The 12,404-nt window shown below is 44.8% G+C and overlaps 1 protein-coding gene across 5 annotated transcripts in view; it reads right to left on the minus strand.

The window, feature by feature from the left end:
• Window positions 1–6,771: 6,771 nt before the first annotated feature.
• The window catches only part of smg1 (SMG1 nonsense mediated mRNA decay associated PI3K related kinase), a 59,006-nt gene continuing 53,373 nt past the window's right edge, over window positions 6,772–12,404 (minus strand). For all 5 annotated transcript variants that reach the window (XM_080906538.1, XM_080906536.1, XM_080906537.1 and 2 more), the window contains 9 exons: window positions 12,092–12,229; window positions 11,177–11,329; window positions 10,912–11,091; window positions 10,070–10,297; window positions 9,671–9,882; window positions 9,462–9,562; window positions 9,148–9,321; window positions 8,750–8,856; window positions 6,772–8,411 (listed from right to left, as the gene is read on the minus strand). In XM_080906538.1, the coding sequence (XP_080762664.1) occupies window positions 8,334–8,411; window positions 8,750–8,856; window positions 9,148–9,321; window positions 9,462–9,562; window positions 9,671–9,882; window positions 10,070–10,297; window positions 10,912–11,091; window positions 11,177–11,329; window positions 12,092–12,229 (1,371 nt within the window). In that variant the 3' untranslated portion in view covers window positions 6,772–8,333. The remainder of the gene's footprint in view (window positions 8,412–8,749; window positions 8,857–9,147; window positions 9,322–9,461; window positions 9,563–9,670; window positions 9,883–10,069; window positions 10,298–10,911; window positions 11,092–11,176; window positions 11,330–12,091; window positions 12,230–12,404) is intronic.

The following is a 12,404-nucleotide window of genomic DNA, read 5'->3' on the forward strand; positions in this document are numbered from 1 at the left end:
TCTCGCAGTTAGCTGACTGCCTTAGGTAATGTCAGCCCTTTTTAACCATAGCCAGTGACTGGTCCTCTGATCCCAATCTCTCTAAGCAGCTTTGCTGTTATGCTGGCAACAAAGCCCCTGCACCCCACTTCCACTGGGCGCACCTTGATCTTCCAGCCTCTGTCCTCTGCCTCAGCTGCCAAGTTGGCTTCTTACACTCAAACACTTCCTCAATTGCTTCCTCCCATGGTACCGTCAGCTCAATGATGTATGCAAGTTTTGGGGAGTTAGACCAAAGGACGAGGTCTGGTCACAGAGTTGTTGTTATGATCTCTGTGAGAAGAATTAGCCTCTGATCCAAGTTCACCTGCATCTGCCAATCCCTGGCAACCTTCAACGGGCCCAGGTCTGGGGTTGAGGGGCTCGTCCTCGGCTTGTCTCCTTCCTTGGTTCGTGAAAGGTTGAGTGTTGATGGATTTTCTTTTGCACTCAACTTTCTTGGCTAGACACCTGAGAACCTAGTTGTGTCTCCATGTGTATCTGCCCTGAGTAAGGCTAGTCCTACAACCAACCAAGATGTGCTTGAGTGTTGCTGGGACTGTACACAGGGGGGAGGATGGGTCCTTTCCAAACCACAGCTGCGGATTTATTGGAGAAGGTAGCACATCGTATGTCACGCGGATGATGAAACTTAGTCTATTAGACTCCGAGCCCCAGATTTCACTCCATGAGAGTTTCCTCTTTTCCACACTCTCCCAATTCATCCAGCGACCATGTTTGGCCAGCGCTATGGCTCTGGCATGTCTGGCTGTTTCCTCCTGTCGACACACCTCCTACACCACCATTCTTCGACATTCGGTTACAGATGCCTGTTGCCACCGAGGTGTTACTGCGCCAAGACCAAATCCACCTCTGCCCTGTTGGACGTGACCCACCACGTCACGATGCCGAAGAGCAGGTTTGGCCCGTAGCACAGATGTGGCTGGGGTCCACTTCCTCCCCGTTGCTAGGGTGGGAGCAGTGCCTCCCACTACGGGGTCCCGGGAGTCCATGAGTGACATCTCAAGCCTCACATTTGCACATTTAAACTCTGCAACCAGGCTGGGGATAGGCAATGACAGTATCCCGTCGCTGTAGAGTCCAACGCTGCTGAGGCACTTGGGAAGTCCGAGCCACTTCTTAGCGTAGGAGCTCACTAGCCTCTCTAGTTGATTGGTGTGATTGAGTGAGACCTCGTACATTGTCAACGGCCACAGTAGTCTGGGTAATAACCCAAACTGGAAGCACCAGAGCTTCAGTTTCCCTGGGAGTGCAGTGTTGTTAATCCGCTTGAGGTCATCAGCCAAGTTCTGCCTTAATTGTTCTAGTTGCCACGTATCATTGAGGTCTGCATTATACCACCGTCCCAGGCTCTTTATGGGCTTCTCTAAGACTGTTGGAATTGGTTCTCCACTGATATAGAATTGCTTGACTGTCAGTTTTCCTTTTATGATGGAGATGCTGCAAGATTTACTTGGCTTAAACTCCATCCTTGCCCATTGTTTTCCAGGAGCTTCTGTAGGAATCACCTAGTACATGGTTTTGTTGTTGTAATGATGGTCATGTCATCCATGTAGGCCCTAATGGGAGGAAGATGCTGAAATAGTTGAAGGCCATCCACAAGATGTCTTGTGGGACTGACCCAAAGGCGTTGGCAAGGTCTAAAAAGACCACATGAAGGTCTCTTCGTTCTTTTTTGGCAGTTTGAATCTGGTGCCAGATGACGCTAGCATGCTCCAGACATCCCGAGAAGCCCCAGATGCCAGCCTTCTAAACTGATGTGTCAACATAGTTGTTTCTTTGCAGGAAAGCAGATAGTCTTTGGGCCAAATCACTGAAGAAGATCTTTCCCTGTACATTCAGCAGGCTGATCTGGCAAAACTGGCTGATGGATGAAGAGTTCTTCTCCTTAGGGATCAGAATACCTCCTGCTCTTCGCCAAGCCTTCTGCCATGCTACCTTCATCAGCTTCCACAGGTATTTGAGGACTCGTAGGGTGTTTTTATAGAGCCTGTATGAGATGCCATTAGGTCCTGGGGCCGATGCTGCTCTTGCCTTCTTCACTACCTTCTCCACTTCACTCCATGTAGGTGGTCTTATGTCCATTTGGTGTTCAGGTGCCTGGATGGGTGGCATATCAGTCGGAATGGTAACTGGCTCATGCCTCTGATCATAAGAGTAAGCTTTCCTCAGATGATCTTCCAGGTCTTTTATGGGCATTTTGAGGCACCCGCTCTGCTCTTCAACAAAAAGGCCCTTAACAAAGTTGTATGGGTTGCTGTAGAAAAGGGTCCTTGTCCGTTCTTTCTTCTTACGTTGTCGTCTGAGGTGTTCTGCTCTTCGCAGCTTAGTAAGTTGTTGCTTTATTTCCTCCTGCAGGGCAGTGAGTCCCTCCCTTTCTGTCTCATAGGCCCTCCTCCACTGTTGCCTCAGTTGTCTTCTAGAGGTGGGAATCACCATACACCCCACGATACGATATTATCACAATACTTAGCTCACGATACTATATTATTGCGATTTTTTTTTTTAAAATATATTTTTGCAATATTCTGGGTATTGCAATACAATATTTTGTGATTTATCACATATTTTTTCTACTGCAGATTTTGTCCATAAAGGTAAACTTTATCATTATTCATTTTATCTAATAATAAAGTCTCACACTCAGTCTTTCTCTCATGTCAGTCAGTCTTATTGCTGACAAAGTGAACGGTTTGTATAACAGTCTAGTAACCAACTTAACTGAACGTAACTATCTGGTACAATTATAGCTTAAAACAAAATATAATTTTACATTAAATAAAAAAGTTTTAAATTTAAATAAAATAAAACATGTCTTAAATTAAAATAAGTAAACTGTCCTGTTTGTTGCTGCCCTAAAAAGAGCTCCAGAGCGTGGTTTGCCACTGTGCTTCTATTGAAAAACCCAGTTATGCGCCGCACTCTCCCCAAGACCCTGGCTACTGCAGGCAGGTTTAAGGCTCGTTGTGATGCCAGATTGAGCATATGGGCGAAACACTTCACATGCAGGTATCCCGCTAGCTGAGTGGCAATTGTCATATTAGAAGCATTGTCGGTGACAACCACCAGATTTTTGTCAGCAATCCCCCATTCCTGTGCTGCATTTTGCAGGAGATTTGCAATGTTCGCTCCGGTGTGACTTTCATGTAATGTTCGAGTTTGGAGAACGTAAGACAGCAGTTGCCAGTCCGCTGTGAGATAATGAGCTGTTATAGTCGCATATGAATCCACAGCCCGCGAGGTCCATGCGTCGCAAGTTAATGCAACCCTTTCTGCTGTGCTCAAACTGTCCTCAACTTTACGCTTCACATCTATGTAGAGATTGGGTACGGCTGTGTCCGCGAAAAAACGTTGTGATGGTATCACATACCTGGGTTCCAGCGTCTTCATCATGTAAGAAAAGCCCTCGTTTTCCACAATGTTGTAAGGACGCAGGTCTTTGCAGATGAAGTACGTGATAGATTGTGTTATTTTCTTAGCTCGCTCTGAATTGGGAGATAGCTTTGCTAAGCTAAGAGTGTCCAGCGTTGGTTGATTTTTCAGTGGAGCTGATTCAGAGCTAGCTTTCCCATCCGCGGTTAATGCTATATTTGGATGGTGCCGTGTAAGATGGGCCCTCATGTTCGTAGTATTCCCAGAGTACTTTATTTTCATACGACACACCTTGCAAATCCCGTGTGTCATATCCATCTCATTTGTTCCATCCTTGTTAAAAAATCCAAAGTACGTCCAGACGTTTGATTTAAACGCAGATGGCGCTTTCCTGATCTCTTTTTCTTCCTCCATCTTTGTTTGATCAATTTTCCCATGTGCTGACCTAACCTCTGCTGACCTCACTAGAGAAAAAGCTCAACCGCACCATCTGGTGGACTGGAAGTTTTTGGAACAAAATATCGATGTCTGCTGTCCCTGTATCGATACATTATTGGCAAACAAAATATCGCGATACTACGCAGTATCGATTTTTTCCCCCACCCCTATTGTCTTCTCTCTTTCACTAATCTACCACTTTCCCGCTGTCTCCTAGACTTTAACTGGTTTAAATGGCCTTTAAACCAGTAACCTCTGAGAACTGTTTCTGCTATTAAAACAGTTTGTTTTGATAACCCTGAATGATTCTTGGTCACAACATTTGCGCCATCAGAGAAAGCTCATTTTACTCCACACACATTTGGAAAATCACAGTTTGAACATAAAATCCCAGAATAATTAGTATTTGAGATTGCTGCAGCAACAACATTAAAGAAAAATATCTTTTCATGTTGCTGTGTTTTCATTTGAAAATATAAAATGTTAATGTTTTTTATGTAAAACATAAAAACAACAAAGACGTTAAAGATGTTCTGATAAAATCTGTGAATGTCTCAATTCATTGGTGTTTCCATCTGAGAGTCTACAGGGTGAACACTGAAGTTGGGTTTTAGAAATACAAATGGCAACAGGACACGGGTTAACTTTGACCACACTAACGTCTAGTTTAAGGTGAGAGAAGTAAATGCATCACAGAAGCTAAAAGGAGCTGCTAATAAGACCCATGAGATGATTCACATCATCTAACAAGACTTCAACAGAACCTGGAACATTAAAGTTCACTTCCGGTCTGTGTGATGATTGTACTTTTATTACCTGAGCTAATGTGGATGCTGTAAAATCAGCCGGGCTGAAAAAACAAGTACACATTTGGACAAACTGTGCTGTAACTTCACATGTTGTGAAATCTTTGAGAAAAGAAAAACAGAGAAGTCATAAACTCCTTGATATGTTGACATCATGTCAGTAATGCACACAGATGTATGTTGGAAGGGTGAGCTTAACAGTTAAGATACAGTCGTCCTTACAGTCTGTACACACTTTGTCATAGATAATAAATAAAACCATAAATGTTAATCAAGTCATTTGATTTATTCTAAATTGGAAAATTTCATTGTTCTTGACAATGACAATAAATAAATAAATACTAAATACTAAAATACTATTTTCCAATTTATTCAATTTCCACCATTTTTGCGACTAACTGTTTCACTTCCAGGTGACTGTTGTTGTAAATGAAACTGGATTCATACTTCTGCTGTGCAGCTTACTGAGTGTCCTCTGATGGGCAGTGTGCAGTCACACAAAACAACAACTTAAATGTCCCCCATAACCATGACTGGAGTTTGGAAATGTAAAGGACATTATACTGTAACTACTACTGTAAAATCATTGCTGTGACTTTAAGATCACAACCTGATTCCAAACAGTCTAACGTCAACATTCTGACCCCTGGAAACAGAATGAGATCACAGGATGGCAACAAAATGGACTTTAAAATGAGATCTACCCTAACAAAGAGTAAGTGCACCTATGTAAGAACAAGCATCACTGCTGTGGAGTTTGTTTTACATACAGACTCGGAGCTGCTCGTCTCCTCTTGGCATTTTCTTATTTAACCATTGGTGACTTGGAACCTCAAAGTTTAGCAACAAAACACTTTGTTTCCTTTTTCCATCAAACATTTCTTTCAGTCATCTGCCATATCGCGCCATCGGCCAGTCTGTCCCAGGGCAGCTGTGGCTACAACCGCAGCTGCCTCCACCAGTGTGTGAATGTGAGAGTGAATGAATAGTGGAATTGTAAAGCGCTCTGAGGGTCTTGAAAAGCGCTATATAAATGCAATCCATTATTATTATTATTATTATCTGTGTTTATCAGTGACTAATCTTTATTCAATAACCACAAAGTACACAAATACAAGATTAAATATTTTATTTTGCTTTATTGGTGGATCAGGGAGGAGTCCCAGCTCGGGGGTCGCACCGTGAGTTAGATGTTACTTGACCCACACTGGCTGCTGTGCGACCCTCTCGGGGATCCTCACTCTGGTACGATCCTCTACATGAGGTGGAGCGTTTATACTTCGGACTTTAATCCAAAAAAGGAAAATAGATTCAAACAAACAAATAAAACGAGTGAAAGCCTTCCAGCGGGGCATGCAGCCTCCAGCTCCCTCCATCTTGTTACAAAAGCACTGGTTTAATTAAGAATCATAATATTGGAAATATTTCCAAACTAATTATATTGGAATAATAATTATAAAGAAGGCCCAACAGCGTCTCCAATTTCTAAGAATCCTCAGAAAATGGACCCGAAGGAGCTTCTGATCGTCTTCTACTGCTGCTCCACTGACAGTGTGCTCCACCTGTGGATGGGTCTCCTGCTCCAGCATCCTACGGGACCGTCCACACCCAGGACATCGGGTGTTTAAGCTGCTGCCGTCTGGCAGGATGTTCAGGCTGCTGAGGTCGCGGACAAACAGACTGAAGGGCGGCTTTTACATCAGGGTAACAGCCCTGATCAATGCAAACAGCTGAGCTGATTGAATACCTCCCTGGACTTTACTATTATTGTTATTGCCCACACAATAATAATGTGCAATAAACATTCACTCATTCACTCATTTATTAAGTCATTTCATTTTTTTTTTTTTACTCGTACCTTTCTTGTGCTTAAAAAAGTCCACTTCAAGTTACTGTGTTGTGCCGACGTGGGACAGTTTCCAATTTCCTTGTCTTATTGCACCATGTGTGACTGCATGACAATAACGAGCATCTTATCCTAATAACCTTTTTACTGTGGTTTAACACATTTTCTCACACAGGTCCATAAAAACCTTTCAAAAAGTTTACTTTTTGACAAAAAAGTAAACGTTGTCTTAAAATGACAACAGCACGACATTATGATTTAATATTCCATCATTTTAATTTCTGTCTCAAACATCTGATTCTTGCCATATTTTTATGATCCAATTTTGGGGGTTATATCAGAATTTTATGATATTCATAAAAATGAGGACTCCCATTAACTTTTATTACTTCCTTTAATACTTACTAAGTCATTATCATTTGACAGGGGGCCATAAATCACTGGTTTTGACATAAGGCGTCTAATATCACTGTCTCGCCTGGATGAGCTTCAGAAGAGCTGAAGAAATTCAGATGCAACAAACAGATCCGACCTGACTGTACAAAATCGAGCCCTCTGGTTGAAGACTTATCTGTGTCGTAGGTAAGTTAGCATCCCTACGTAGTTGAGCTGGGCGAGGATGGTCATTTCCAGCAGACCCCTGTTCTTTAGCACCAGTCTAATCGTTCAGCCCCAGTTAGAAGTGTCACAGAAAACAGCACACCTCTCTGTTCCACGTTTATTTGGCATCCAACAAAATCCAATAAAAGCTTTAAGAATTAACATGTTTCACCATCACCAAAAACAACATTTCTCCCAATAAAAATGTAAAACTAGAAGGTCCAAAATCATAAAAAGCAAGCATTACGGCTTGGGGTGTAAGTACATGATGCAAGCAGCTCGAGACGGGCAAGTTGGAAAAAGGCAGAAATCTAATCCTACTGATAGTAAAGCACAACACAGATTAAAGATCCACACTGAAGAAAATCAAGCAGAGGTTTTCCCTTCAGCTGACTCACAGCCACCTGAAACTAACATGACAGGGTGTTTCAGCTGTAACCACAAAAAACAGAAAAGACCTCCTGAGAAAACAATTCTACTTCATCTTTTATTCGGTGAAATCTAACAGCACTTCAGAGTCAAGTTTGTTCTTTTTAACAACCAAAGCAAAGTTTGATTACTACGTTTCCACCGTGCTTGCAGCTGGATTGAAATAGAGTTTTTTAAACCCCCATTTCACTCCGTCCTCCCTCACAGTGTTACCCACTGGCTGCTCAGGATGATAATGCCAAAAGTTGAGAGAAAAACGCGTAGCCGTGTAAGCCATCTAACCGTCCACTGAGTTTGAGCCACAGTAAAGTCCCAGCCAGTGTGTCAGCTGTGTGCTCCGGAGGAAAACAGCTCACCTCTCGCTTCATCCCGCCCTCTGCTGGGCTCTGACGGCCACAAAAAGATGCAGTGATGTTTATAGGTACAACTTGACAGTCAGCAATGTAGGTGAGAGAGGGAAGGTATTTTCAAGTTGAGGGTGAGGTGGCTTTTGCCTTCCTTCCCTCCTTCCTCTCCTGGTGCCACCATGCCCACTCAGACCCCAAAAAGGAAGGCCGGTCAGCAGGCGCACCAAGTGCCGTGTTAGCCCAATCACCCATTGTTGGGGGGAGTGTGGTTGCAGCAATGCTACGAGGTTGCTGCCCCAGTTTGGGTACCCAGGGGTGCGGGAGGGTGGACTAAGCATCCACGTCCCATATTCTTCCCCTAGTATGGCCTGGTACTGCTGTGTTGACACCCAAGTCCCGCTGGACTCTGGTGGATCTCCAAGCCTTCGCTGGACCAGACATGAAGCAGCAGAGCGTTCACACCCATGCAGTCCAGCCCTCATACAGCTGGGCCAAGTTATCCATGTTGGTAGCCTCCTTGATAACAAAGTCCACCTGCAACCAAACCAGATGTGGTCAGTTTTAAATACAGACAACGTTATTGTTACGATACCTGACTCTTTCATAATGATTAGAATCTGCTCAGACGATCCGATTCCAGTCTTTGTTTAAAACTGGACTTTGCTGTGCTCAGACTCATGCAGACCACTGCTGCTGCATTACAAAGGCTTCAGACATCTGATAAATCCATGCGACTCTCACAGCAGCAGACATCGACTTCACACTGTGTCAGCACATTTTGTTTGTTTCTTTTAAACAACCTCTTCATCCTGTCACGAGGCTGCTTTGACATGCCTCCCTATTCTCCTGGTGGTTACAAAATGATGTGCTACCTGCTCGGAGACACTCATCCTCCTGTTGGGATCGATGTCTCGGCCCTCCAGTTTGGCTTTCACTCTCTTCCACACGCTGACCGCGTAGGAGTTCCTCTCTTGGACCGCTGAAATCGAACAAAGTGTTTGTTGAGATGAAGTCTCTAATGTTAATGTTTGTTCTGCACAGGAACCTGTGTAGACACTGGGATACAATTTCATTTGCTAAAGGTAGGTATGCACCAAGCCTACAACTCCTGCTGAACACAAGTACTGAGACTGTAATCCTCACTCTGAGAAAGGGAACGAATGCTCTTCTGACCTCAGACAGCTGCATACATATTACATATTTGTGAAACCTGCTGCTTTTTCAAAAGCCCCAGTTTCCAAAGATTGTGAGGAGAGTGAAGGAAGAGTACCTCGTCCTGTTTTGGGGTCTCGTACAGCCCTCTTGGGGCTGGAGTTGAGACCTTTACTGCTCACTAGAGTACTGGGCGGGGTATCGGTCGGGGTTCCCAGGTTGCGTGGGAGAGCCTTGCGTGCATTCTGGGACATCGAGTCTGGCTGGGTTTTCACCCCACTGCATCTGACAGCTAAATGAAAAACATAACAAATACACACACGTGTGTGTACGTGTCACATGTTCACTTGACAGGACGCACACTGACACCAGTGAAAACCCATTTTCCCCACCATAAGGTTTGTAGCATGCTACAACATCGGGAGGCTATACCTGCTGCAAAGCTCGACTGTGCTGCAGAAACAGGACTGGAGCACTCAGCGTCTCTGTCGGTCACCAGTGGGGAGGCAAAGCCCACCAGGCCGTTATAGACGCTGTTGGAATAAACGCATGCATGCATTAATAACGATTATTAATAATAATTAATATGATTTTTATGTGAAAATGAAAAAGATCAGGAAGTGTGTGTGTGACCCAAGCACCTCTGGCTCTGTGAGTGCAGCTCTTTCAGAGTACTGGGGATTTCTTCCAGTAGTTCGAGCTGCTCCTGGCTGAGGTGCTGTCCACTGGCCTGGACAACAGTGAACAGCACTAACTGGATGTTGTCTTGCCAAGCTTTGTACTCCAACAGGAAGTGACGCACGCTGCCCTCGTATGTCACCTCTTCACCATCCGCCAGCGCTGCCTCCTCATCCTGTACGACATAAGAACAGTGACGACTGCAGGTTCACAGCAGGATGCAGCAACGTGCAACACACGTGTGGACCATTTTTAAACCTTTGTGCTCGCTCATCTTCTACACTTATTCGAATGGCAAACACATAATAGTGGTGAAAACACCCCAGATTTTAAAATCAGCTGTGTGTGTGCCTCAGGTGTACCTTGGCCATGGCCCTCAGCAGGTGCTTGACGTCAGCTAAATGGCGGTTGTGATTAGAGAGAATCGTTTTGATCGAGTCCACCAGCAGCTGCAGTGTTTCTCCACAGGTTTCCAGCTGCTGCTCCCGTTCCTCCTGATTCCTCTGCTCCATGTTTAGCTCATCCTCCAGCTGCCTCTGGGCACAGCTGAGCCACTCCACACTGCCTATAGGTAGGTCTAGCACTGGACTCTGTAGCAATGGAAAGCACATCGCCGTCTTATCAAGTTTCTCCAAACTCACTGGGTGATCACTCAAAAAGGTGAGGGCAAAGAAGGACGCACATGGTGGCCATTGATAGAGAAACACAAAGAACAGGTTTCATACAAACATCTGTTAGACTGTGAAGATGAACTGTGAATGCAAACAGAAACATTTAGTCTCAGTAGGAACTCCACGCGTTACATGTCAAAAGTGGGTTTGGAGTGGTTAATGTTCCGCTAGCACCTGTAAAGTCTGGTTGTCCAGACACCGACAGGAGAAAACTGACCCTCGCTCTGACCTCAGGAAATGTTTGTTTATTAACTCAGCTGGTTGTCTGACTGCATGCTGAGAGTTTTAATAAAAAAGTTTTAATAACTTCCTGAACTCGGTGTTTTTAAATGTATCACAGCCTGACAGACTCGTTAAGGGCCGGCTGGAACTAGGTTTCATATCCTACATGTGACAGCAGAGCATTACATGTGGAAATGAATGTTATTAAAGATGAAGGACTAATTATTTAAAATGTTATCAGTGCATGTGGTACAAAAACAAGGCTGCACCAGAAAAACTTGACAGAAATGTAGGTCAAAGGTCAAACCAACCAGTCTGTGCAGGAGCTGGAGTTCCAGTGCAGACACCGTGCTGCTAAACTGGGCAGCGTACGAACACGTCTGCTGGCAGCGCTTCAGCAGTTCAAACAGGGCTGCGTCCATGCTGAGAGCCTCGGGGGATCGGGTCCGAAGGCCTTCAAAGTTGAGGATCGTGGAGCACAGGAATGTGACCTGGAAAGGAAGAGTGGCAAAATTGGCATTTTGTCCAAATGTGGTGATCAGTGACAGTAGGAGGCGAACACAGCAGCGGCTGTACCTGGCTGGTGCGCTGGTTGTCTCTGGCCACCATGGCGCGTCTCTCTCTGATGGTCATCTCAAAGTCCTGCAGGACAGGCGCCAGTGCTGGGTTGGCTCCACCGGCCCACTTTAAACGCTGCTCGATGCTAGCCTCCAGCGACGCTAGCTTCTCCTGAAGACACCACCAACGTGAATCACAGGACAGGAAAAATGTTTCATACAACTCACAACCCTGATAACGATAAGCGGAAATATTATTACAAAGTCATAATGAAGCTCTGAGAGGAATACTTTGCACATACTGAGGTGGATGCACATGATCACAGGATCGTTTCCATGGTAAAGGAGGAAGAGAGGGCGGGTGCATGTGGGATACATAGACTGGTTTCCCATTACAACACAGTGTGCATGCTTGTCGTCATAGCAATGCGACATGAACGCTACAACAAAGGGGGCGTCGCTTGGTTAAAATCAGGCTTCAAACTTTCCTTTTTGCTAAAGTAGCATAAGTGAGCGTCTCACCAGACCCCCCTCCTGCGTTCTGAATGACACCTGACGCTATACACAGGGAGGCCCCTCCTGACACTGGCGTCACTTAGCCAGCCTGCAGGGGCTGGTGTAACAGCAGCTTCTGATGAGGGGCGTCCCCATAGTGAGACACTCACATCTGATACTCAGAGAACCTGGGTTACATACATAACCTTAAGTTAGCTTGAAGGACTTTTGGTTCGCCTGGCAACCCAGCAGGCTTTTCCTGAATTTCACTGACATGCCTTTCAGGTAATGTTTCTGAGCTGCTGCAGTTTAACTTTACTATGAGAGTTTCCTGTAGAAGTTCCTGTGTTAAACATACTAAAGTATGTTTAAAAATGTCATTCTCCTAAAGTGGCCAGAAACTATTATGGTTTTGATCTGGGAATGAAGACAAACTCACCTGAATGGCAACGATGGCTGCTTCATCCTGACTCAGCTTATACAGCTTCTTCTTCATGTTGCTGAGGATCACAGAACGAGGAGGAATGCTGACACTTAAAGGCTGATTACTGGGACCCAGAACATCCTCGTGCTGCCACTGAAAGAAACGCACCAATAAAAACAGTGGTATATTTGGACAATCACCAAATGACATGAAGTTACGTCAGAGATGATCCAGACATCATCATGATTCTAATACAGCTGACCAGAACTCGCCCCGTTCTTTGCAGCACTTTGTGTTAGCTTCACTGATCTTCAGCTTACACCGCAGG

The sequence above is a fragment of the Rhamphochromis sp. 'chilingali' genome, assembly GCF_963969265.1.
Source record: "Rhamphochromis sp. 'chilingali' genome assembly, chromosome: 15".
NCBI classification, from domain to species: Eukaryota; Metazoa; Chordata; class Actinopteri; order Cichliformes; family Cichlidae; genus Rhamphochromis; species Rhamphochromis sp. 'chilingali'.